Source organism: Phyllobates terribilis, unplaced genomic scaffold (genome assembly GCF_046119375.1).
Source record: "Phyllobates terribilis strain yellow unplaced genomic scaffold, ASM4611937v1 Scaffold_10__3_contigs__length_209671492, whole genome shotgun sequence".
NCBI classification, from domain to species: Eukaryota; Metazoa; Chordata; class Amphibia; order Anura; family Dendrobatidae; genus Phyllobates; species Phyllobates terribilis.
This window is the reverse complement of record NW_027362770.1, coordinates 197,236,931-197,263,738: the sequence shown is the minus strand read 5'-3', so window position 1 is coordinate 197,263,738 and position 26,808 is coordinate 197,236,931. Positions and strand designations below refer to the sequence as shown.

Sequence of the window (26,808 nt, the reverse complement as noted above, 5' to 3'; positions counted from 1 at the left end):
GCAAGAAGACTGCAGCTATGAGGCACACAGGTAGGACTATTATAACAATTCTATCACCTGTATGCCCATAGTAATAGCATATAAACGTCCCAGAGGGTGACAGATTCCCCTTAATATAGTAAAAAGAGTCTCTACATGCTGCAACTTTTAAGAAAATACGACGACAAAAACACAACATTAAAACTGATGGCTCATATTGACCTAGTAGCTAATGATACAAAATGGAGCAAAGATTAATGCCCCAGAATATGTCTGGCACAATAATGTATAAATATGGAAATCTTTCCATTTTTTTCAAACTAAAATAGCAAGTTGTCATAATGTGACGCCAAAACTGCAAAATTAAAAATCACGTGTAGGTGTGTGTGTGTCTATGTACTGACTGGCCTCCGCGCAGCAGCCAAAGATGGACTCCAGGGGCAGCGTCGAAACTCGCCCGTGGACCCGGGGATGGTGAGTACAGCAAGGTTTGTTTCTTGGGAATAGTCCTTGTAATCAAAAATGATTAGTTTTAGGAATCCCAAAATGTTGATAAATGCAACCAGTTCTTGTGTATTATAGGACCATGATGGAAAAAAAATGCTTAGTCTAAAACGCGTGAGAAAAATGGATTGTTACTGTATTATTCATAAGCCGTCAGCGAGCTGTGTCATGGAAATTTACCTGGTAACCTATGCAGGTGTGGCTTTCTAATGAATCTGAACTTCCCGCTCGTGCAGTTCAGCCCTGGTTCCTATAAGAAGGGTTGAGAGACGCAGCGGGATATCAGTCTATAGAGACGCGCGTCAGACATCGGCAAAACTCCCGACAGGTAAGATGAGGCTCATTTCTCCTCCCAACCTCCAGGCCGCTTCTGCTTCTTTTAAGGGGGAGCGGGAAATAAGTTTTCACTTTTGTGGATAAAAGGGGTCAGGAGTCCCCACTGCGTTCTGTTCACTTTAGTGCAACGAGTTGGGGTTTATGTCACTTTTGATGGCAACAACCTCCTGCAGCATTAACCTTACCCTAAAACTGGGTCCTTGGGGTGTATTCATGACCGTACCATGGATCTGGGACACCAGCACTGCAACTTGTGGTGTCTAAACCGGCCATGAAAGAAGCGTATACATTAGACTGCTGTCGGGAAGGGACGACTTATCTACTCTGTATGATCGCTGTAAGGGAGGTGTGATAGAGCGGGCGGGAGAGGACTGCACGGAAGCCAGAACCTGAGGCTGTCACAAGGAAAGATGACGGTGTGAATGCTCTTCATGGTAAACTATTAAAGTGTCACCCCCAAAGCGCTTCCTTAATTAATTGCAAAACATACGTAGGAGTCAGAGCTGATACAGAGCTCAAAATCTCAGAATAATCAAATAATAAAGACTGTCACTATGTGAAACCTCTGGGAGAGTCTCACTGCACTCTACCTGCAGCTAAAACTAGGGGAAGTTCACTGCATTGTCTGTAGCCACCAGCAGGGGGAGTTTACTGCATTCTATCTCCAGAAGCCACCAGCAGGGGGAGCTTACTGCATTCTATCTCCAGCCGCCACTAGAGGGAGCTAACGTAAAAAAAAAAAATGAATTTTTAATTTCAATGTGAGCTATAAATTGCACACTGGTTCTGCAGTGTTCTCCCTCTGTTCTTGCACTTTTACCGCTTTCCGTAGTCTCTTTTCCTGGTGCTATGTCTTCATTTAACATAAAAACAAATTTAAAGGGAACCTGTCATCAAGATTTACCCTTAGAAGGTCTTTGGAGAGCGTTTATTAGCTTCCCTGTGTGATGATGATTGTAGCGCTTACACAGGGGTCAGGGAACCCCAGTCCTGGTGTGGGGTCCCCAGGTATGGATACACGGTGCTCTGTTCGTGCTCGCCCATCCCTGATCCTGAGCAAAGTGTTTACTCTTCTTCCCTCTGACATGAAAACTACTGAATAATTGGCACGGTGGTCGGCAGGTTATGCCCCTCTGCTGTATATTGTATATATATGACCTTAGTGTGATGTAACTTAACGCCTTGACGTCTGCACTGCTGTTCATAAATATAATATTTTATTTGCATCGTGATATCCTCTCTGTATATTACAACATTTAACAAAGTATATTCTCACAATGTTGCAGTCAGTTCAGTTGATGGACGCCATCTGGATCGGCGCTGCAGTTGGACTTTGTAATTTGTAACATTGTAACTTTTTCGTTTCTGATTGATTCTTTTCCATACATGATCCGCTTGTTCTTTTTCAGTCTTCATCTCATATAAAGTTCCTCATGGCCGAGTACATCAGCAATCACCTGGTGAGACTTTGTTACATATGATTTATCTATAAATTATAATATACGGACATGATCAAGGAAATTATCCTGTTTATTTTAATGCATGAACAGGACCCAAGTGCCCACCTTGATAAGGAAAACCAGCCAAATTCAGTGGAGCTAAACCTAACAAATCGGACATCAGTGACAATACAATCTCCACTGCAGGTAAAAGTTCTCCATTTTAAAGGGGGATTCCACCTTCACTGATTTACAGCAGGGTTCTCCATTGGTATATTGCCTGAAATGTGTTTTTTTTTTATGTTGTGATCTCATGCGGGAAGCTCAACTTTCTGCATCATTCTATATCACAATGTGATTTTAATGGTCACATTCAATACTGCGCATATTGAAAGGGATCCTATCTTCTGCTTCATGCTGCCCAAACTGTGGGCAACAAGAATCAGAGCCTGGCTGCACAATCGCAGCCCGGTGTGTCGTAGAAAATTCACTTTAAGAGTCCAGCCAGGGACCATAGCCGGAAACCAGACTAGTCCTGCTCCGCCTCCATCCGACCCTTCTATTGGCCCAGATTAATTTCAGGTAAGAATAAAATATTTCTTCATTATTTCTATTTAACTTTAAATGTTTCCATCCAAGACTGGGACAAAGAGTAGACAGCTCCATAGGGAGTCATTGGGGAGTCAAGGTTTCTCCAACAATGTAATAAAATAGCCCTATCATGTAATTCAAATGGCAGCCCGTTCTAGTCACGTGTCAGGATGAAAAGCAGTCTGAAGAAACGCAGATCCTGAGATCTGTGTCTCAACTGACAGGAGCTATATTGTAAATAGTGTTGAGCCACCCCCGTAGTGTTCGAGTTCGGTTCGGTTCGTCGAACACCCGTGTGTTCGCCGAACTGTTCGTCGAACTGTTCGTCGAACACCTTCGAACACCGTTAAAACCAATGGCAGGCAAACAAAAACACCTAGTAACAAATAGAAAACACCTTCAAAGGTGTCCAAAAGCTGACAAACTGCTCAGAAGACACAACTAACACATGGAAAAGTGACAAGTACATATAGTCATGCGAAAAGAAAAGAGGTGGAGGAGTAAAAGGAGGGGGAGACACAGATATAGGCATGTCATGCCCTTCTAAAATCCAAAAAGTGAGAAGCCGACACATTCAGTCCGCTCCTGCCCGTGCCACCTCCGTGTCGCCGGGTTTGTGCCAGAGCCGCGGTGAACCCTGACGGCCAGCCCCCCTCTCCCAATACTGGTGCCTGTCCGCTGGTGGGTCGAGAGAGCCCCCCTGTGGTGGAGGCAGCTCTAAGCTTTTTAATTTAAATTGTCCCTCTAATTTGAATGAATACACTTTAAATCCATTTACAAGGATCTATTGGAGGGCAAGTCTCATGCCAGCAGCCGCGTAATTCCAGCTCCAGTAGCGTCCACTAAAGCTGCTGCAGTTAAAAAGCTTTTATAAGGATCGAGCTCGGCTGTCCACCGCAAGGCATCCTAGTGCCAGTCCCAGCCCCTATGCCTTGGGGTGCCTCCTGATGCTCTTCACTGAGTATCCCGTGGTCCCGAAGCATTTCCTTTGAAAAAATTAAGTGTCCAAACTACAGGTGGTGTAGCTTGCTTAACAGCCGGGATAATCCGCTGACTAGCAGACACTGCTACTAGGCACAAAGTATTTCCTGGGCTAGATGCAGTTAAAAATTTGTAAGTAGATACTCTCGTTGGATGCTGAGAAAGCATTCCATAGAGTCTCCTGGCACGCCATATATGATTCTCTTAAAAAGCTTGGGGTAGGGGTCTAGGGGACCCTTTTATAGCCAAAATCACGGCCCTGTATCACAATACGTCACCTAGGCTGAAGATAAATGGAACTGTAGCACCGAGGGCTCGGTTGCTACAGACGTATTGCACCTCACCCAGAGGTGTGATATCTCACTCTCAGATAAGGATGGAGTGTGGATCAGGACCCGACACCTGCATGCATTACACCACATTGCCGTGGGGCAGGGCGACCAATATGCCCCTGAGATGGGCACGACAGTCCCTGTCCCTGGCTGGAGTGGGGGGAGGGAACACTGAGGAAGGGGAACCCTGCAGTGCAGGAGCAGGGAGGAAGCAGTTCCTGGGTGCATTGAGAAGGGAGTATAAAAGGTGGGCACCATCTTAGTTCAGTGCAGAGAAGTCTGAGCAGAAGTGGCAGGGAGCAGGGGCTCTGCATGAGCTCTGCTCCGGAGGCGGGCCTAGTAACAGAGGCCCAGGCCTGCAAGAGGGAGAAGGAAGGAAGAGGAGCGGAGAAGGCTCCAGGAACGAGGAATGAAGGGATCCCAGGGGTGCGGACGGGCGAGTCGCCACCGCACGCCCGAATCCACCTGCGTGGAGGGGTCAGGCCAAAGGGGGAGACCGGTCCCCGAACTAGTGGAGGCAGGAAACGACCCTCAGCTAGAAACCGGAGGCTCTGACATTTTATGTGGCGCAGCCCCTTGCTCCACCCGCTAGGAAGGCACCACATAGGGTCAGGGAAACTGGCGCCAAGTTTACCAAGAGGAGGCCCGAGGCAGCCGGACAGAAGTGTTGGTAAGAAAGGCCAGACAAAGGACACACAAAGGGGGTCCTGTGAAGCGCTCCAAAGTTATCTGGGAGTTGTCTGAGCCCCTCACCTGGTGAGCACAGTACGACGTGGGCAGCCGTTACCTGCAGACGTGGTCTGGATAATAAGAACTGTGAGTAAAGGCCCTGGACTGCATCACTGACTCCGTGTCGTTACTGCTGCTGCCCTGCACCATCACCCCCATCCTCCGCATACACTGCCCTGAGGCTATACTCCTCCCGTGGGGAGTTATGCTACGCTCTGCTGCACCCACAACACCAGCCTCAGCGGTCTGCCCTGCAGCGGTGGTTCACTCTGACCACAATCCACGGGTGGCGTAGTCGGACATTTAAACATCAAAACCACATAAATAGTTCCGCCACTGGTTTGACCGCCCTGAGCCACGGAACCGGATCGCCGCCACGAAGACTACAACCACCAGCATCCACCAAAAAGGGTCCGGCTCCGGGTGTCCCAAGGCCCAGGGGGTGCGTCAGAACATTTTCATCACCTTTCACATTCACCAATGGGACAAGGCAGGGATGTCCTCTGTCCCCTCTCTTATACATCCTAGTGACGGAGCACCTGCTCTCATCAATTCGCCATAACCCCAATATTAGGTGGATTGAGGTGGGAGGCACCGAGTACAAGTGCTCTCTATTTGCTGATGATGTCCTAGTATATATCACTCAATCACATATATCCATCCCTGCTGTTATGGCTGAAATAGATCACTTTGTTACATGGTCAAATTTTAAAATCAATGCAGCGAAGTCTGAGGCCCTCGATGTCTCCCTCCCTAAATCCATATAGGATTCCATCCAGTCCAACTTTCCCTTTGCCTGGCCCTCACAGGGTATCAAATACTTAGGAATTCCTATTCATAGAGACCTCTCCCATCTATGTTATCTTAATTTTGGGCCCTTTATTGAACAATTCCATACAGACCACGGTTGGCAAGTTAGAACTGTAAGATTCACTACGTGAACCACTGGTGTTTTGTGGAAAAGCACATGTACACCGCGTTCCAAATTATTATGCAAAAAGTGTTTAGGAGTGATAAGGGAAGAATTTGTTTGTTTGCAGTTAAACTCATTGATGGTGATGTGTGTCAGGGCTCTTTATATCACTGTAAGCAATTGCAGACACCTGTGCTAATTAGTTTGGCAGGTGTGTCCAATGAAAGGCAAGACTACTTAAGAAGGTTGTCTCACATTATTAAGCAGCCTACATTTTCTGCCAAAATGGGAAAGAAAAAGGATGTGTCGGCTGCTGAGAAGCAACAAATTGTGGGGTGTTTAGGTCAAGGCATGACTACAATCAACATTGTGCGATGATCAGGATGAAGTGTCTTGGCAATCAAGAAGTATGTAGCTGATTCACAGTACACACGTGTGCGTGCTGATAAGGGCAAATTGAGGACTCTTTCCTACAGGCAATTACGTCGGGTTGAAAGAGCAGCGGCAAAAAAGCCTTGTCATAGCAGCAGACAAGTTTTTGAAGCTGCTTGTGCCTCCAACGTCCCCCGAACAACAAGATGCAGGGTCCTTCAGAGGTTTGCAGCTGTGCATACGCCATCCTGTCGACCTCCTCTATCCACTTCACACAAGCAGAAACGGCTCCAGTGGGCCAAACATTACATGACTGATTTCAAAACTGTTTTGTTCACGGATGAGTGCCGTGCAGCGCTCGATGGTCCAGATGAATGGAGTGGAGGATGGCTGGTTGATGGACACCCCACGCAAACACGGCTACAGCGCCAACAAGGAGGAGGTGGAGTAATGTTTTGGGCTGGAATCATGGGGAGAGAGATTGTCGGCCCCTTTAGGATCCCTGAAGGCGCTAAAGATGAACTCCATAATGTATGTGGATTTTCTCAAACAGCACTTCCTGCCATGGTTCAAGAAGAAGAACCGTGTATTTCACAGCAAGATCATTTTTCTGCATGATAATGCACCATCTCATGCTGCACATAAAACATCTGCATCTCTGGCTGATATGGACATAAAAGGGGACAAACTTATGGTGTGACCCCCATGCTCCCCTGACCTCTACCCCATTCAGAACCTTTGGAGCATCATTAAAAGGAGTGTCTATGATGGCGGGAGGCAGTTCACATCTAAGCAACAGCTCTGGGAGGGTATTCTGTCCTCATGCAAAACAATTGGAGCAGAAACCATCCAAAACCTGACAAATTCAATGGACGAGAGAGTTCAGAAGCTCCTTTCGAACAAGGGGTCCTATGTGAAAATGTAACATCACCTAGAATAAAGTTTTGAGTTGAAAACTGTTTGATTTCAGTTTCTAACAACCTGCTAATGCTTATAATTTCAAAAATGACCATTTTTTTGGTCTTTATTAAAATGAAAAGGTTGATCGAAAAGTTTGGGGGATCTAAGAGTGTGGCAACCCAGTAGTCATGATTACTTCGAATTCTGACAATATGAGGGTCATGCTGCAGGTAGTGCAGCAAGAAGGCACTTATGTGTCTTGCGCATCTCGGAGCCCCAAAATTATTTTCATGGCTAGATGCAGCTAAAAATTATTTTTAATTTTAAATCTGGTGGAGCTTATTATAGATGGCCTAATAGGATCAGTGCTGCACACTGCTACAAAGCCCAAATTATTTTCCAGTCAAGATACAGATAAACATGATTAGTAATTTGAAAGCTTAAAACGGTTGGTAGGGTGATTTTAACCAATCATCAAGCTTTTACTCTCCCCAGGATGACACAGGGGTAGAAAAGTCGTTTCGGATCCATGATTTGTTCATCTTTATGAACGTGAGTCTGTCTACATTATCAGTGGAGAGCCGCGTGCGCTTATCTGTCAGCACACCACCAGCAGCGCTGAACACACGTTCAGACAGAACGCTGGCTGCGGGGCATGACAAGATCTCCAAGGCGTAAGTGGCTAGCTCCGGCCATTTATCCAGATTGGAAGCCCAAAAAGAGCAAGGGTCCAGTGACACAGTCGTGGCTTCAATGTTTACTTGGAGATACTCCTGTACCATCGTCTCTAGGCGTTGACTATGTGTCAGACTTCTTGTCTCCTGTGGCCTTGCAAAGGATGGGCTAAAAAAGTGGTGAAATGATTCCGCAAAATTGATGTTACCAGCAGATACTGTGGTTCTGTTACGGTTTGAGTGCTGAACACTTGACGGTCCCACGGTTGGCAAGTTGGAACTGTGAGATTCACTACGTGCACCACTGGTATTTTGTGGAAAAGCACATGTAAGATTCTGCAACAGTCTCTGCTGATACTCATGCATGCGTGCATCCCTTTCTATGGCAGGAATAATTTCTGCAAATTTACTTTTGTACCGGGGATCTAACAGTGTGGCAACCCAGTAGTCAGGATTATTTCTAATTCTCACAATTCGAGGGTCATGTTGCAGGTAGTGCAGCAAGAAGGCACTCATGTGTGTTGCGCATCCAGGAGCACCAAGTCCCTGTTGTGTTGGTGGCGAGGTAGCAATCATGCTTCCTTCCTCTGTCCTCTCCCCCCAACCTCGCACAACAGAAATGTGATCAAGGTCTCCCTCATCTGATGAGTCTTCCATCAGTTCGTCCTCCACTTCTTCCTGGGCTCCTGCACCTTCCTCACTAGTTTGGCTGCTACCATGCGCCCTGGTAAAATCATCTCCCCCACCCTCACATGCCTGCCGCCTTGGTGCTGCCGACCGTCTGGACCTTGCAGATGTTAGCCCTTCCGCATACAACTCCTCCTCCTCTACTTCCTCCACCTCCTCTTGTGCCACCACCTGACTCCGAATTCTGTTTAACATGTGCTCCAGCATGTAAATCACCGGAATAGTCATGCTGATAATGGCATCGTCAGCACTAAACATCTTCGTCGCCATTTCAAAACTGTGCAGAAGGGTGCATAGGTCCCTGATCTGAGACCACTCCTCCAGCGTGATTTGCCCCACCTCTGAATCTCGTTGGCCCAGGCTATACGTCAGAACGTATTGCACCAGGGCTTGTCGGTGCTGCCACAGTCGCTGCAACATGTGCAGAGTTGAATTCCACCGGGTAGGCACATCGCATTTTAGCCGGTGAAGTGGCAGGCCCAACGACTTCTGTAGAGATGTAAGTCGCTGAGCTGCGGGATGCGAACGGCGGAAGTGAGCACACAGCGACCGTGCCCTCTGCAGAAGGCCATCTAGTCTGGGATAGTGGGCTAAAAATTGCTGGACAACCAGGTTCAACACGTGAGCCATACAAGGCACGTGTGTGACATTGCCCCGGCGAAGGGCCGCACCCAGGTTTGCAGCATTGTCGCACACGGCCTTCCCTGGTTTCAGGTCCAGTGGAGACAACCATTCATGAAATTGGTTCTCCAGAGCTGACCACAACTCCTCAGCTGTGTGACTCACATTTCCCAGACATTTCAATGTAAAAACCGCCTGATGACGTTGAGCCCTACTGCCAGCATAGTAAGGAGGTGTGCAGGATCCCTTCTGCGCAGTTAGAAAGCTTGTGGCATGACCAGACAGGCTTTGGGTGCAGGTGGAAGACCGAGAGGAGGTTGAGGAGGCAGAAGCAGTGGAGGAACTTTGACATAAAGAGGATTGACGCACAACTCGTGGGGACGGCAAGACTTGGACAGCAGCCCCTTGTCCTGCTGTCACCATAGTTACCCAGTGCCCAGTCAGCGACATGTAACGCCCCTGTCCATGCCTACTCGTCCAAGTGTCTGTGGTGAAATGCACCCTGTCACACACAGAGTTTCTCAAAGAAGCGGTGATGTTGTGTGCGACATGCTGGTGGAGCGCAGGCACACCTTTCTTTGAGAAGTAGTGCCGACTGGGCATCTGGTACTGGGGCACTGCGACGGACATAAGGTCTCGAAAATCCTCTGTGTCCACCAGGCGGAAAGGCAGCATTTCTGTAGCCAAGAGCTTGCAGATGGTGAAATTCAACCTCTTAGCTTTCTCATGGCTAGGAGGAAATGGTCTTTTACTTGTCCACATCTGAGGGACCGAGGGCTGGCTATTGTGCTTAGACGGGGTTGATAAGGGTGTCCCCGGCAAACTGCCGGTCTGTGAGGAAGATGCAGGCGGACATGTTAGGTTGCCTTGATCCAAAGGTGGTGCTATCGATGTCGGACAGCGCTCAAGACCAGCTGGTGTTACCACCTCCAAAGAAAATGATGACCTGCCAATCACGCTGGCTGTTGCGGGTAAAGAGGTGGCAGGTCTGCGCCCCAAAACAGGTGTGACTGCTGTCCCCCCAGTCACAGAGGATGAAGAGGCCGCGGATGCACAAGATATGGCAGACGGTGGTTGGCCCGGCCGGCTAGGCCGCATTGTAGCACACTGAGCTTCCCACTGCAACTTATGCTTCATGTCCATGTGCCGGTTCATGCATGAAGTACTCAAACTATGTATTTTTTGGCCTCTACTTAGCTTTTGCTGACAAATGTTACAGATAACACGAGTTGGGTCATCTTTATCGATCTGAAAAAATGCCCAGGCTATGCAAGGCTTAGCACCCATGCGACCTGAAGAGCCACCACGACTTGTGGTGAGAGGCAGAGTTGTGTTTGAGGATGCAGTTGTTGACGTGCTTCCAGTACTACGTCTCTGTCCAGGAAGGCGCAACCTGACCTCGTCGTCACTAGCATCTTCCTCCACCTCCTCTGCTGACCTCATCTCTTGGCTGACTGTGGGTTGACAGTAAGTGGGATCTCCGACCTCATCATCATCACCCTGTGCGTTATCACACCCGTCGTCCTCAGAGCCAACCTGTTCCTGCCCTGACAAAAAACTAAAGTTGTCGCTCCAATCAGGTATTTGAGTCTTATCATCGTCTTCCTCATTGTCTCCACCAACAGGAGTTACAGTTTGGGAATGAGGGTCTACATTATGGTCAGAACCTTCTGCGTCTGGTCCTGGATCCGACTCATAAAGATTCTGGGCATCAGTGCAGATCATTTCCTCGTCTGGATTCACAGAAGCGCTGGAGTCGACCTCTGATTCCCAGGCTATAGTATGAGTAAACAGCTCTGCAGACTCAACCATCTGTTCTACCTCATACTCAGACGGGCAGCTGGAGATTTGGGAGCTGTGAGGAAGCAAGTGCGATTTGGGTGACACCTTTGAGGACTGGAGTATTTGTGATGTTGAAGTTGATGTGGAGGAGAGCCCACTTAAAGGAGCACTTGATATCCGTTGAAGCACCTGCTGTTTTTGTGCCTCATCTGGAATTTGTAGCGATTGGCGTGGCCGTAAGAAAGGGATCTTATCACATTGTCCGCTAAAAGAAGTAGACATTTTAGTTTGGCTGGAAGATGGTCTTTCTTCTGCACCTACCCCACGGACACAACCTTTTTTCCCCTTCCCAACACGCCTATTCCCCTTTCCACCAGCAGCAGGCCTTTTTCCACTCATTTTGGTGGTTAACTAATTCACAACTCTGGAGTTGTTTGCACAAAAAAACAATGGATGGTAACCGAGCAGAGCTGAGTGGCCAAACTGTGGTATTAGGCCAAAACTATTGGCTGGGTTAGATGCAGAAAAAAATTATTTTTAATTTGCAACCTGATGGAGGTCAGTATAGATGGACTAATAGACCAAGTCCCACACACCGCTAGAAGCCCAAATATTTTTTCAGAGCTAGATGCAGAAAATTTTTTTATTCAATTTGCAACCTGATGGAGGTCAGTATAGATGGACTAATAGACCAAGTCCCACACACTGCTAGAAGCCCAAATATTTTTTCAGAGCTAGATGCAGAAAAAAAATATTTTTAATTTGCAACCTGATGGAGGTCAGTATAGATGGACTAATAGAACAAGTCCCACACGCTGCTAGAAGCCCAAATATTTTTTCAGAGATAAATGAAGAAAAAAATTATTTTTAATTTGCAACCTGATGGAGGTCAGTATAGATGGACTAATAGACCAAGTCCCACACACTGCTAGAAGCCCAAATATTTTTTCAGAGCTAGATGCAGAAAAAAATTATTTTTAATTTGCAACCTGATGGAGGTCAGTATAGATGGACTAATAGACCAAGTCCCACACACTGCTAGAAGCCCAAATATTTTTTCAGAGCTAGATGCAGAAAAAAATTATATTCAATTTGCAACCTGCTGGAGGTCAGTATAGATGGACTAATAGAACAAGTCCCACACACTGCTAGAAGCCCAAATATTTTTTCAGAGCTAGATGCAGAAAAAAATTATTTTTAATTTGCAACCTGATGGAGGTCAGTATAGATGGACTAATAGACCAAGTCCCACACACTGCTAGAAGCCCAAATATTTTTTCAGAGCTAGATGCAGAAAAAAATTATATTCAATTTGCAACCTGCTGGAGGTCAGTATAGATGGACTAATAGAACAAGTCCCACACACTGCTAGAAGCCCAAATATTTTTTCAGAGCTAGATGCAGAAAAAAATTATTTTTAATTTGCAACCTGATGGAGGTCAGTATAGATGGACTAATAGACCAAGTCCCACACACTGCTAGAAGCCCAAATATTTTTTCAGAGCTAGATGCAGAAAAAAATTATTTTTAATTTGCAACCTGATGGAGGTCAGTATAGATGGACTAATAGAACAAGTCCCACACACCGCTAGAAGCCCAAATATTTTTTCAGAGCTAGATGCAGAAAAAAATTATATTCAATTTGCAACCTGCTGGAGGTCAGTATAGATGGACTAATAGAACAAGTCCCACACACTGCTAGAAGCCCAAATATTTTTTCAGAGCTAAATGAAGAAAAAAATTATTTTTAATTTGCAACCTGATGGAGGTCAGTATAGATGGACTAATAGACCAAGTCCCACACACTGCTAGAAGCCCAAATATTTTTTCAGAGCTAGATGCAGAAAAAAATTATATTCAGTTTGCAACCTGATGGAGGTCAGTATAGATGGACTAATAGAATGATGCTATGCCCAAAAGATTTTACTTCACTAGGTGCAGTAAAAAAATTGGTATTCTATACACAGGTGGTATATCTTGCAACACAGATAGGCTACTCCACTGACTAACACACTCTGCAATAGGCCAAAAAGGATTAGCTTTGCTAGATTCAGCCAAATGCTGTGAAAAAAACTTGCACAGCACTGGCACAGACCTGCCTGGCAAAAACTGATAGGAACTGATGTAACCTAGTCCTGAAAAGGACTGCAATTACAATTAGTCTTTAGTCCCACAACCGATCTATTTAAGAGCACAGACCTGCTTGATAAAAGTCGTAGGAAATGCTGTAACCTAGTCCTTAAAAGGACTGCAATCACAACTATTCCCTACTCCCAAGCTATCTGTATATTTGTGCGAAAATTGGCTTGGAATTAACAAGGTATAGCGCACACAGCAACAGCGGTGCCGTCTAACACGCAGCTGCAGCAGTGAGAAAATGGTGGCGACGGGGAAAATGGCTTGGTCTTATAGGGCAAGGACATGTGACATACACTGCCAATCACACATGCCCTTGCTTGTGTGAAAAAAAGCAGCTCGCTCCGTGTGTGCGCTGCTGATAGGCTGACAGATTGCACCTCCCCACTGCAAATGCGGGAAAGAGAAAAAAAAATGGAGATCTTCATTGTTCCTGCAGAGATCCATCCCCTGCCCCTCCCCCCACCCCGCTGTACACTCAAACTGCGTATTAACATTAATTTTCATCATTACTGAGAAAAAATCCAGTTATGATTTTGGTGCACGAACAGTTATCGAACATAACCTCGAACAGCCGAATTTTTCTCAAATTGTTCGTGTTCGCCGAACGGCTCGAACACCGCCCAAAACAGCTCGAATTTGAGATTGGCGAACAGTTCGAGTAGAACAACGCTCATCTCTAATTGTAAGCCCATGTACCTCTGTGTGCCGAGAACTGTGCGACAGGAGAAGGAATATATCTTCTCCTCAGCTGACTGTGCACAAAGGATATTTTCTCCAGCCTCAGTCCTACATGCGCAGTCAGCCGAGAAAATGATTTATTTCTTCTCTTGTCATTCACTTCTCCATCAGGCAGCGCTGGCATCGGTATGTGTGTGTACAATACTCCGTCAGTGAGACACAGGCTGCGTTTCTCTAGACTACAGTCCATCCTGACACATGAGTAGGACGGATTGCCGTTTGAATTGTGACAGGGGACATTTTATTACATTGTTGGAGAATCCCTTTAACATCTCCAACCTACGCCAGGTGTCTTGTAGATAACTCCCTATCGTTAAGTGCCTCCTTTTATAAGACCTTATCCAAGACATGGGTATTGTCATTGTAACGACACAGCTTCTAATCTTAATTAGCCAGACGTCTAGATTTGTTAGACCAAGAGAAATAGACTATTTTGTTCGTGTTGACTTTAGAATTTGTGGGTTTTTCTTTGGTGGGTCAAGAAAGACAGACTAGTATTTATATAACCCTGAATGTTCACTTCTCTTGGTCTGTGAACAATGATGTTTGTAATATGCTATTTACATATTGTACTAACCCAGCTAGTTGTTGATTTAAAGAGCAGGGTGATACAAACTATGCAAATTAATTAAATGCTTAAACAATGAAACCTGAGCCCTGCACTTTCCCCCTGACCTGTGAATGATGACCTTAGCCACATATGTAAATACTAGATGGTGGCCCGATTCTAACGCATCGGGTATTCTAGAATATGTATGCAGCTGACCGGGCGCAATCAGCAGAGCGGTGTTTAAATTTGGCGCCAAAATCGCTGATTGGTCGAGGCCGGCAACCATGACCAATCAGCAAAGCGGTGTTAAAATTTGGCGCCAATATCGCTGATTGGTCATGGCCAGTGGTCGCGACTAATCAGCTGAGCGGGGTTTAAATTTGGCGCCAATAATGCTGATTATTCTCGACCGGTTACCGCGACCAATCAGCAGAGCATTGTTTAAATTTGGCGCCAATATCGCTGATTGGTCGCGGCCGGCCACCACGACAAATCAGTAAAGCGTTGTTTAAATTTGGCGCCAATAATGCTGATTATTCACGGCCGGCAACCGCGACCAATCAGCAGAGCGGTGTTTAAATTTGGCGCCAATAATGCTGATTATTCGTGACCGGTAACCGCGACCAATCAGCAGAGCGTTGATTAAATTCGGCGCCAATATCGCTGATTGGTCACGGCCGGTGGTTGCGACTAATCAGCAGAGCGGGGATTAAATTTGGCAGCGTCCGCAACCAATTAGCACAGCAGTGTTTAAATGTGGTGCCAAGATCGGTGATTGGTCGCGGCCGCTATTTAAATGTGGCGCCCAAATCGGTGATTGATCGCGTGCAGCGGCCGCGACCAATCAGCACAGCGGTGTTTAACTTTTGCGTCAAGATCACTGATTGATCGTGGACGGAGACCGCGACCAATCAGCAAATCGTATTGGTGAGGACCGGTGAGCACCGCTGCCTGTGCGGCTACTTCCGCTGCGAGAAGCCGGGAGATCAGCGACTGCTCGCAGCAGAAGTATCCCGACCCGCAGCGCCGCTCCCCGGTCCTCCCTTGACACCCTAGCCGCATGGATGTCAGCGCCGCTGCCTGTACGGCTACTTCCGCTGCGAGCAGCTGGGAGATGAGCGGCCGCTCGCAGCAGAAGTATCCCGACCCGCAGCGCCGGCGGTCGGGGTCCTTCTGCTGCTACTGGCCGGGAGATGAGCCCCTCGCGCCGGTCATCTCCCGGCTGCATCTCCGTCCCGCAGATGAGCCGCTAATGGCCATCATCTTTTTTCAGAAATCCCACGGCGCTGATTGGCTGCTGCCGGACCAATGAGCGACGCGGGATTTCCAGGACAGAGAGACAGACAGACAGAAAGACAGACAGAAGGGATAAGACGATTATATATATAGATAAGAAGGGTTTTCTATCCTGCTGCAGGGGAATGAGAGAATCAAAGAGCCTCTTCAGGAGAGTAGTTTGGTAGCATGGCTCCATCCAGAGAGACACAGATTTGGATTCTACATGATTCTGGCCTAAGGGTACACAGCCCTGACTGGAAGGATACAGATCTGCTCCATTGACCATCAGAGAACTCATGGATACATTTGGGGAAACCAGGTTGGAACAATGAGGTCACTTGGTCCCATGGATATGTTGTTTTAGGTTGCCAGGTGGGACCCTCAGGTCGCCTCAAACCCATGGGACATTCAGAGAAGCCAGAGTGAGACCCTCGGGTCTCCTGGCCTTGTACCTCGATGGACTGCTAGCTTCCTAAGCTTGCCGCTACCATCTCTCTGTGGGGGCTCGCCAAAAGCGGGGGGCCACTGGTTGAGGTAGTTGGCCCTAGAAGTCCCAAAGTCGCATTTTTTCTATCCCAGGCGGGCCAGCGAAAGGGTGAGACTGTTTAATTTTGCACCATCTTGGGTATTTGCTGGAACTGTTCTATATGTTTATTGTCTGTTTGACGGTTCAATAAAATATTGCCATACTGTTTTACCGTCACTCTGTGTTGTCTGAGTAGTATTATGCCCACGGAAGACCCCGGGTCTTCATATGTTGGTGGCAGTGGTGGGATACTACTCAGCCCACCAGAACTCAGGGAGCTGCAGGGGACTGGTGTTCGCACACACCGTCCAAGGGCTTCACAACCAGGGAGACAGACCCAGCAGACCATAGGTGAGGCACATACAGTGGGTTTTGGATGCTATTATGTCCAACCCCACCAGCTCGGCTTTGGGAGGAGGACCGGAGGGGATATACAGCAGCAACAAGAAACGGTATGTACAGGAGCTGTGCCAGCTTCAACGGATTGAATACCGGACCACCGACACTTATCGGATTTAGTTCAGGAACCACAGAATGCGAAGGACGGCATGTGCGGACGCTGTAGGTACGAGTCGGTTCTTGTCAATTACGTGTGGAGTTTATTCGCAGGGAAAAAACAAATGATTTCTTAGGTCAATTGTGGCCATTATACGACCGCCGATCATCTACATATGAGCCGACCCGCGGACATTTAATAGGCTGTTTATACATGTTGATTGCACTGCTGAGCCCATGATGTGTGATCGCAATGTCCACCTAGAATATAATGCTCTCGGCAGCACGTTTACACCAGAGGATGTGCTGCCGAGAACTATTAAACAAGCTTAGAAATCATTTTACTTGAAGAACAAGTGTTTTGCTCATTTGTTTGGGTGATTTGTGGCCTATTTCCTCCCCAGGCTAATAGTCGGGAAACCATTGTTCTTAGGTCCCCAATTATCAGTCAGTGTAAATGCACGGGCGGAATCTTCTTTAGGACCCTGCGCTCAATTATCACATTTCTTGTCTTTCCATAGGAGAGTCAATCATCTAACTTGGCGGTAGCCACCCCAGAATCTACAAGAAAGGGGTCTGGATCGCTCGATGCTGGAAGAACAAATGCTTCAAATTGGTTAGCTGATTATGGAAAGAAGAGCGCAGAAAAAAAGAACGAAAAGGTGAAACTGCAGCATCTCCATGTAGAGAAGATGTATACTTTGTTGGAGCTCCGGGATGAATTCACTATATACAGCGACATTCAGGATGTGGAGAGAGATTCACTGCAGGCTACGACCACACGGTGACAGAAGTGCTCTGAAAAGCCGCGCGACAAAAGCTTCTGAGCAACCTGTCTGCACCTTGCTCTCATCTGACTACTTTATGGCTATAATTCTGCTGTAAATAATAGGGCCAAGTTGCAGATATGTTGCACACAGGCATTGAAGTCTATGGAAAATGTTGTGTAACTTGCGACAGTCAACAGAACATGTAACACATTTGGAAACATTGGCAACTCTGTGTCACAGGTTGCAACCGGACATCACAGCAAAACAGTAAACCCAAGGATACACAATGTTTCACCACGATTTCAGTCAAATTTACGCAGTGGATTTTCTCTGACGTGTGTGAAGTATGCTAGGGATTTTCCACATGCAAATCCACAGAAGAAAAATCCATGTATTCAGAGTAGGAACGCAATAAGAATTGTTTGGGTGAGACAATGAAGGGAGGTGGTTATGCATAATAAATCTGCTAATAATAAAGGCCCCCATGTCGGCCATCTTTGTACAAGGCCCTGCTGCAGGGCAAGGAGTGTCACAGGGACGCAACTACAAAGACTTATCTCACATGAAGCGCAGGAATAAGGTGTTAGAGATTTGTCACATTTCTCATACATACAGGGGGTTGTTTATTACCCTCATGATCTGTGTATTTGGTGTCTGCCCATTTTATATGATGACTAAACTGATAAAAATGGTGAATATCATCTTTGTTGGCTGACAGAGTAGAAATATTCGGCCACTCATATTCTCATGAATCATTTTTATCCGCAGAGTCAGAATGTGGAGAAAACCCCAGGAAGAAAAAAGCCGTCGGCTGCAGCACGAGGAGCAAAAGCTGCCGGAAAGGTAAAAAGTATAAACCTGGAAAAGAGCAAAAAGTCAGGAGAAGAGTCCGGTGCTCTGAAACAGTACTGGGTCACCTCTTCCCAACTTAATATTATTGTATGTTGGGTCCTCATCTATGGAGCGGGTTGATGGGCTGAGCTGGCAGGTAGCATCTGCCTGTTACTGCAGCGACCGGTGCAAGCTCTGATCTCTGCAGTGCAACCATTTAAATTCTGCTGTCACTGACTACGGCATTTAACCAAAGTCTGCCTGCTGCAGCTTGTCCTTGTCCTTCTGAGAAGGCCAGCTTGTGGCTTGTGGTTGGGCTTCATAGGAGACCATCATTTTCTCTACGCACTGCAATACATTGCATTAAGTTGCATTATACAGAACAAGCCTTTGTCTTGCTATAATACAAATTCTAACAGTCTATTCAGTAGGACTATCAGCTGTGTATCCACCAGACTTCTGCACAACACAACTGATGGTCCCAACCCCATTTATAAGGCAAGAAATCCCACTTATTAAACCTGACAGGGCACACCTGTGAAGTGAAGACCATTTCCGGTGACTACCTCTTGAAGCTCTTGAACAGATTGCAAGCTTTCGAGACTACTCAGGCCTCTTCATCAGGCATAGTATACCACAAAATCTGAAGAGTCACATATTTATACACAACAGGGCACAGGACTAATGCAATAGATGAGACAGGTAACGTTAAGCAGAGCAATTACTGTGGGATAAAGATAAACAGTTCTGGTTGTAAATATTGGATTGGTTCATAGATAAGGACTGTTATGATGACCCCACAGGTCTGATGAGCACATTCTTTAATTGATGTAGAATGGCATAAATCCGTGCGACACATTCATTCCTGCTCTGAAGGTGTCAAAGGTCACCATGAGTTTATATTCACAAACCTTTAGGTCTCTCTGAGATCTGAAGTTACCTTTTTAATACCAATAATTCATGTCTGTGATATTGTGATCAGGGGAACAGAAATGCTTGGCTACAGGTAGATCTATTCTTTTATTGTGTGGCGATGATGATACATCCTTGTCCTAAGTTTTTGCCCTGTCACCCCTACATACAGACCCCCAGATGGACGTTTGGTACATATAATTAAGTACACCCCATTAGATGTGATACAGCTGAACGTACCTGGGATCTTATAGTCCTGATGTGAGTTGGGGATCTTTATCTTGTCTGTGGTCGTTATACACGGACAGGTTTTACATTTTTTCTGGTTGCAGGGAAAGGTTCCTGTAGCTGGTGGAGATGACAGGGAGCTTCTGACAACGATGCTTCTTAAATTTGGGGGTTGCCTGAAACACAGAAGTGGGGGGTCTGGAAATATGGATTGTAATCGGGCATCTTTTTGTAGTAAGGGTTGTAGTTTCCGTGCAGCTCTCCTTAGCGCCTCCAGATTTGGATTGTAGGTGACTACTAGAGGCACCCGGTTGCTTTCTTGTTTGGTTGTAGGAGATGATTCCTTGATATTCTGGTGGCTCTTGTAATCTGGTTCTCAATTGTTCTTGGATGGTCGCCCTGATTCAAAAAGGTCTTTCTGAGGCCACCAAGTTGTTTGTCTCTATCCATAGGGTTGGAACATATCCGATTGTATCTGATGGCTTGGCTGTAGACAATAGAGTTTTTTATGTGTTTCGGATGGAAACTGTCCCATTTAAGGTTTGTTGGACGGTCGATTTGCTTCCGGTACAAGGATGTCTCTACTTCATTGTTCTGTAGCTTGATGATAGTGTCCAAAAAGTTAATTTCAGTCCAGGAGTAGTTGAATGTTAGGTTGATGGTGGGAGGAAATCGATTAAAGTGTTGATGGAACGTCTTCAGCTGTTGCTCAGACCCCGTCCAGATGATTAAAATATCGTCAATGAAACGATAGTAGGCCAGAGGCCCGATGGGACATGAGGACAAAAAGTCACTTTCAAGCTTGGCCATGAAAAGATTTGCGTACTGTGGGTGAGGATTAATTCTGTAAGTTTCACCACAGAATCAGCAACAATTCCTGTATTTTCCTTGAAGATTTTGCAGCATTTAATCCATCCTTGTGTGGGATATTAGAATACAAAGATTCCACATCCATGGTGGCCAGGATGGTTCCTTCTGGTAGAGGACCTATTGCTGCTAGTTTATTCAGTAGGTCTGTCGTGTCCTGAATGTAGCTGGGTATAATCTTTACCAGTGGTTTAAGAACACCCTCTACGCATCCAGAAACTTGCTCCACACATGAAATAATTGATCTTCCTGGATTACCAGATTTGTGGATTTTGGGAAGCATATAGAATGTCCCTATTCTTGGATTCCTGGTATCAGGTCATCGGCTCTTATGGATTGAAGAAATATGTTTTTAGGGCACGCTTAAAACTGTGGGTATTGGGGATTAATCGAAGAGTCCTGGGTAGTGCATTCCAAAGAATTGGTGCATCACGTGAGAAGTTTTGGAGGCAGGAATGGGAGGTCCACATTATTGAGGATGTTAATTTTAGGTCATTAGCAGAATGGAGGGCACAGGAAGGGTGGTAGACTGAGACGAGGGAGAAGATGTAGAGTGGTGCTGAAGCATGGAGCACTTTGTGGGTGAGAGTAATAAGTTTATATTGAACTCTGTATTGGATGGGTAACCAGTGTAACAACTGGCACAGGATGGAAGCATCGTTGTATCGCTTGGTGAGGAATATGTTCCTGGCTGCTGCGTTCAGGATGGATTGGAGAGGGGAGAGATTAATAAGAGGGAGACCGATTAGTAGAGAGTTGCAGTAGTCCAGACAAGAGTGAATCAGTGCGACAGTAAGTATTTTTGCAGAGTCAAAGGTAAGAAAAGGTCGGATTCTAGAAAGGTTTTTGAGGTGTAGATGACATGAGCAAGCGAGTGATTGGATATGGGGAGAGAAGGAAAGATCAGAATCAAGTATGACCCCAAGACAGCTTGTTGCTGGGGAGTAATGGTGGAGCCACACACGGAGATGGCATTATCGGGCACAGGTAGGTTAGTGGAGGAGGAAACACAAGAAGTTCAGTTTTTGACGGGTTTAGTTTCAGATAGAGGGAGGACATAATGTTAGAGACGGCGGAAAGACAATCACTGGTGTTTTGTAATAATTCAGGGGTGATATCAGGAGACGATGTGTATAATTGGGTGTCATCAGCATAAAGATGGTACTGAAAACCAAATCTACTGATTGTTTGTCCAATAGGGGCAGTGTATAGAGAGAAGAGGAGGGGCCTAGGGCCGATCCTAGAGGAACCCTGACAGTAAAGGAAAAATGGGAGGTAGAGGGGTCGGCAAAAGACACAGAGAAGGAGCGGTCAGATAGGTAAGAGGAGAACCAGGAGAGAACAGTGTCCTTGAGCCCGATAGAGCGGAGCATAGTGAGGAGGAGCCGGTGATCCACAGTTTCGAATCCTGCTGAGAGATCCAGGAGAAACAGCAGGGAGCAGGGACCATTAGATTTAGCTGTTAGTAGATCATTAGAGACTTTAGTGAGGGCAGTTTCAGTGGAGTGTAAAGAGCGGAAACCGGATTGTAGAGGGTCAAGAAGAGAGTTATCTGAGAGATAGCAGATTAGACAGGAGTGGACCAAGCGTTCCAGGAGTTTAGAGATAAAGGGAAGATTGGAAACATGTCTGTAGTTAGCAGCACAGTTTTGGTTGAGGGATGTTTTTTTAAGTAATGGATGTATGCTGGCGTGTTTAAATGAAGAGGGAAAGATACCGGATGAGAGAGATTAAATATTTTAGTTAGGTGAGTGGTGACATCCGGGGAAGGGGACTGAAGGAGATGTGAGGGAATAGGGTCAATGTTGCAGGTGGTAGGGCGAGAAGATGCAAGGAGCCTGAGCACTTCTTCCGTGACTGGTTCAAAGACAGAGAGTGAACTAGATGCAATGAGAGAGGGATGACCGTGCATGGTATTAGCGGATTGGGAGAGAATTTCCTGTCTGATATGGTCAATTTTTTCTTTGAAATAATTAGCCAGATCATCAGCGCTGAGGTCGGTAGTCGGGCCTTTCACTCTTGGTTGGAGGAAGGAATGAAAAGTGTCAAAGAGGCGTTTAGGATTTTTGGAAAGTTAGGTGATGAGGGTATTGAAATAAGTTTGTTTGGAGAGATGAAGGGCAGAGTTGTATGTTTTAAGCATAAACTTATAATGGATGAAGCCTTCAGCCAGATTAGATTTTCTTCACAGACGTTCAGCGCACCTGAAGCACCGCTGTAGAAGACGTGTTTGTAGCGTGTGCCGGGGTTGTCGCCATCTGTGACGAGTTGTTCTAAGTGTAGGAGGTGCAGCTTCATCCTGGGCACTCTGCAATGTATCATCATTATAATGTTTCAGTGCAGAGTCAGGATATGAGAGGGAGGAGATCGGGGCCAAAGATGACTGCAATTTCTTGACAAGTTTCTGGGTGTTAATTGCACGTATATTTCTATAGGTGTGGTAAGTGGGGGTGCCCTGAGTAGAGCGACAGTTAATGATGGAGAATGACAGAAGGTTGTGGTCAAAGAGCAGGAGAGGGGAGTTAATAAAATAATGCACTGAGCAGAGATGGGAGAAGATCAGGTCCAGCATATTTCCATCTTTGTGAGTAGGAGAGTTAGTAAGCTGTGAAAGGCCGAAGGAGGAGGTTAGAGATAAAAGGTGGGAGGCAGACTGAGAGAGTGGATTACTGCTGGGGATGTTGAAGTCCCCCATGATGAGGGTTGGGATGTCACAGGATAGAAAATGAGGAAGCCAGGTGGCAAAGTGATCCAAGAATGGATGGGAGGGGCCCGGAGGATGATACACAACCGCCACTCACAGGGAGAAGGGCCGGTAGAGTCTGACAGTGTGGACCTCAAAAGAAGGGAAGATAAGTGAGGGTACTGGGGGGATAACCTGGAAAGTACATTTGGCTGATAGGAGCAGTTCCAACACCTCCACCTTGTCTGCTCTCAGGTCTGGGGGTATGTGAAACCTGTGGGCCACCATATGAAAGAGCAGCAAAGGTGGTGGTGTCCGACTGCTGGATCCAGGTTTCAGTAAGAGCCAGAAGGTTCAGGGAGCTTGAAAGGAAAAAGTCATGGATGAAAGAGAGTTTGTTACATACTGACCGAGCGTTCCAGAGGGCACAATTGAAGGAGAAAAAAAAGCATGCAGGGAATATTATTGAGATTAGCAGGGTTTCTGAGTGAAGCAGGGGAGGGGTTTGATTTACTAATAGAAGAAGGGCCAGGGTTGAGAGAAATATCTCCTGCGACTAGGAGAAGGAGGATAGAAAGAGTGAGCAGATGGTTAAGTGTTTTGTGAGAGCGTTTTTTTGTGTTGTATGGTGGGAGTGAATGAATCTGTGCAGTTTAGGATAGTGAAAAGAGCATGAGTGCTATACATAGGAGAGGCAAGGAGAGGGGGGCCAATATGGATTGAGGACACAGAGTGTGTGTAAGGACGGTGGATGTGAGTGCATGCAGCAGCCAGAATATAAATGATACAAATACATACGGTGCTTATTTGTTGCAATGCAAGTGGTTTTCTTTGAATATCTTACCTGTCTCCTGCCCTGTCTAACTGCCATGATTAACTGCTGCAGGGACTTTGATACATGGACTTAGATAGCGTGGACATAAATGTCCACCCACTTTTGTTCAGAAACCTTGAATCTGTTGAAAGAAGTGACATGTTCATTCTTGGGACAGCTTCTGCTCTGTAGCACAGTAGTTCACAGCACAGAGGGAAAGTTGTCGCAAGAACTATGGCAAACCCGCTGATGAAGCCACTTCAGGAAAATGACCACCGCCATTGTGTAAAGGACACCTTGTGCACATGGCCTATGGTGTTATTACATAGCTCACGTCTAGGAAAACATCAGGATTTATGTGCCTTAAAATATTATAATAAAGCTTTAACATCACAGGATTTCCAGATTCTATACCTCCAATATTGTAAATTAGTTATTATTATTACTTTTATGTTAGGGTCATCAATCAAACTTGAGGAAAAGCACAGAACAAGGCCATCCTAGTCCTGGCGTAGTGGAAGAGACTGTGAATAAACAAGAATCCACGGAAAAGGTAGAGGCATTGTATTGTATAGTAACCGGGGCACACCAGACCTCCAAGCTAACTGGACTGAAGAAGATCCCACCCAGGCATCGGCAGAACAAAATTACTTTTAAGTCTATAGAGCAAAAGTAAAAGTTAGTGCTGCTGGTCTCCTTCACGGAAGCCACATGTATCAGAGCCAGGCACAATTGTTCTGACGTTTCCGATAAAATACACTATAAAGATCCGGCCCAGGGACCACAGCCGGAGACCAGACAAATCCGGCTCCACCCCTGACCGGCTTCTCCCAGCGCTCCTGCAGGTGATTATAGGTGTGTGTATGTTACGGATCCGGGTGGAGGAACCTCTGTGCTGCGGTGCAGGGAGGGACCAGAGGGGCGTGACTAAGTATCTACTCGGCCCGACCAAGGTCGCACGGCGGCTCAGTCGACTCCGTGAACCAAGGAGGGACCGAGCAGAGGGACCAGGTGCGACTCTGAGACCGACCTCGTGTGAGAGCAGGTGACTCCCACGGGTCAGAAGGCAGGAACTGACCGGTACAGCAGATGAGCACGGCAGGCAGGCTGATGGGTGGTCCGGGTAGACAAGCAGGCTGATTCGGCTGATAGCCAGACGAGTGCTCCGGGTAGGCAAGCAGGCGAGCACAACAGGTAACTGGCAGGTGCCTCCAGGTAAGCAGGCAGGCGGGCACAACGGGTAACTGGCAGGTGCCTCCAGGTAAGCAGGCAGGTGGGCACAACAGATAGCTGGCAGGTGCTTCTGACGCGCCCCCTGGGCCATATTCTTTAGGGGAATACCCGGAGCCGGATCAGATGGGGGTTGTAGTCTCCGAGTGGCTGTGACCCGGTCCGTGCCCAGGGTGTCAAGCTCAGTGTGTGGCAGTCCTTACTGATGTTACGAAAGTTCTTTATGTCTACTACGCCACCCGTTGAATTGCGGTCACTTCGGCCGCCGCTGCAGCAGGGTCCACTGAGGCTGATGGTGTTTGTGCAGCTTAGGTAGTATAACCCCCAACGGGAGGGGTATAGCCTCAGGGGGTCAGGTGCAGAGGATGGTGGTTGTGGAAGTGCAGGGATGATGGTAATGAGAGTCAGAGTCGGGTTGTGCAGTTCAGGGTTCTTTACTTACTGCAGATGTTCCGGTCACTCCGGCCTTGAGTGACCACCCGAGCCGTGCTGCGTCCACCAGGTCCTGGACTCGGCCAACCCCCAAGTAGTTCTGGAGCGTGGTTCTGAGCTCCCTTTCTGTCCTGTCCTCGTCTCTGGCCTTCCCCACCAGGGATCCACCTATGTCCGGCTCCCTCGGGCCTTCTGTTGGTAACCCTTGACTCTGGGTTCCCTGACCCTACGCGTGGTCTGCCTTCCGGGTGGATTTGGTGGGTGGCCGTGGCAGATGCTGCCCACGGCCTCCGGTCTCTGGCTGAGGTATGCTGTAGCCCCCACCAGTTTGGGATCCGGTACCCTGTTGCCAACTCTTCACCCTAGGGTTGTACTTGGGTTCTCAGAGTTCCTTCTGTCTCCCCCTCTGGGTCTTTCTTTCTCTCCTCTCTCACTCTTGCTCTGGGGCTGCTCTGCTCTTCTGCTTTCTTCCTCTGACTCTGCAAAAGACTGACTGACTGACCCTGATCTTAGATGGTGCCCACCTTAAATACTCCCTCTATGTGTGAGCTCAGGTGACCAGCACCCAATGAGCTCCTAACTTTACACAGGCTGCTCCCCCTATCTGCCCCTACACTACTGGGATGTACCACCCCCCTCCCACTCCAGCCAAGGACAGACTCGGTCGTACCTGCACATTATTAAGTGGGAGTACCATTGGTCTGTCCTCCGGAAATGGGATGTGTGTAGTGCATGCAGCCTTCTGAGCTCAGTTCCACACTCCATCCTTACCCGGGAGTGGAATACCACACCTCTGGGTTGAGGTGCAATACCCCTGTAGCAGCCGAATCCTCAGGGTGCTACATTCCCCCCTGGTAAATCACAGCACGTCCTCGGGCTGCAAGATATAAAAAACACCAAAACATACAATTTTTGCATAAACAACATAATAAAACATCATATTTATATCAGCATAAACTTTTCATATCAACTTTCTTATCTTCTGGTTCCTCCGGTCACGGTGCAACTTGTGACCGGGTAAAGTGCGACAGTCTCTTTTAGTAAAAACAACAGTTTCCTATAAAACCGGTAGGGGGCGCTTTAGGAAGCGCAACTATATACAAGGGATATGGCCGCTCTCAGTCCTCGGCCAGGTATTAGGAAAGGGATGACCGCTCTCAGTCCTCGGTCAGTGGGAATAGGGACACACGGGGTTAACAGTTCAATTCTCTGGTCCCAACGGGGACTATATTAGCAGCAACGGTTCACTGTGCCCCAACGGGCAACTATATACAGCTTCTACTCTGCTGTACTCAACGACGACGTCCTCCTGCTCTTTCTTTGTGGTTACCTTTAGCTTCAGACCCGTCCGGGTCCTCTTGCTCCTCTTCACACCGCAGCTCCTCCTCCGTCAGGCGATGCACATGGAGGGTGTAGGGTCCTTTGGCACACTTGTGCCGGGTGAAGGTGACCTCGTCCCCTACATACAGGTCACG

The 26,808-nt window shown here is 47.1% G+C and overlaps 1 protein-coding gene and 1 long non-coding RNA gene across 3 annotated transcripts in view; one reads left to right on the top strand and one right to left on the bottom strand.

Annotated features, from left to right (window-relative positions):
- The first annotated feature begins 679 nt into the window (after window positions 1-679).
- LOC141164866 (uncharacterized) overlaps window positions 680-26,808 on the top strand; it is an 82,226-nt gene continuing 56,097 nt past the window's right edge. Inside the window, exons 1-6 of one of the 2 annotated variants that reach the window (XM_073650512.1) lie at window positions 680-811; window positions 2,229-2,279; window positions 2,370-2,465; window positions 17,088-17,228; window positions 18,105-18,179; window positions 24,129-24,224. In XM_073650512.1, coding sequence (XP_073506613.1) covers window positions 2,253-2,279; window positions 2,370-2,465; window positions 17,088-17,228; window positions 18,105-18,179; window positions 24,129-24,224 — 435 coding nt within the window. In that variant the 5' untranslated portion in view covers window positions 680-811; window positions 2,229-2,252. The remainder of the gene's footprint in view (window positions 812-2,228; window positions 2,280-2,369; window positions 2,466-17,087; window positions 17,229-18,104; window positions 18,180-24,128; window positions 24,225-26,808) is intronic. The other variant, XM_073650513.1, reaches the window with a different exon arrangement.
- LOC141164867 (uncharacterized) overlaps window positions 19,188-26,808 on the bottom strand; it is a 56,025-nt gene continuing 48,404 nt past the window's right edge. Inside the window, exons 3-4 of the long non-coding RNA XR_012250954.1 lie at window positions 23,702-23,813; window positions 19,188-20,868 (exon numbers count right to left, since the gene is read on the bottom strand). This is a non-coding gene — a long non-coding RNA (uncharacterized lncRNA). The remainder of the gene's footprint in view (window positions 20,869-23,701; window positions 23,814-26,808) is intronic.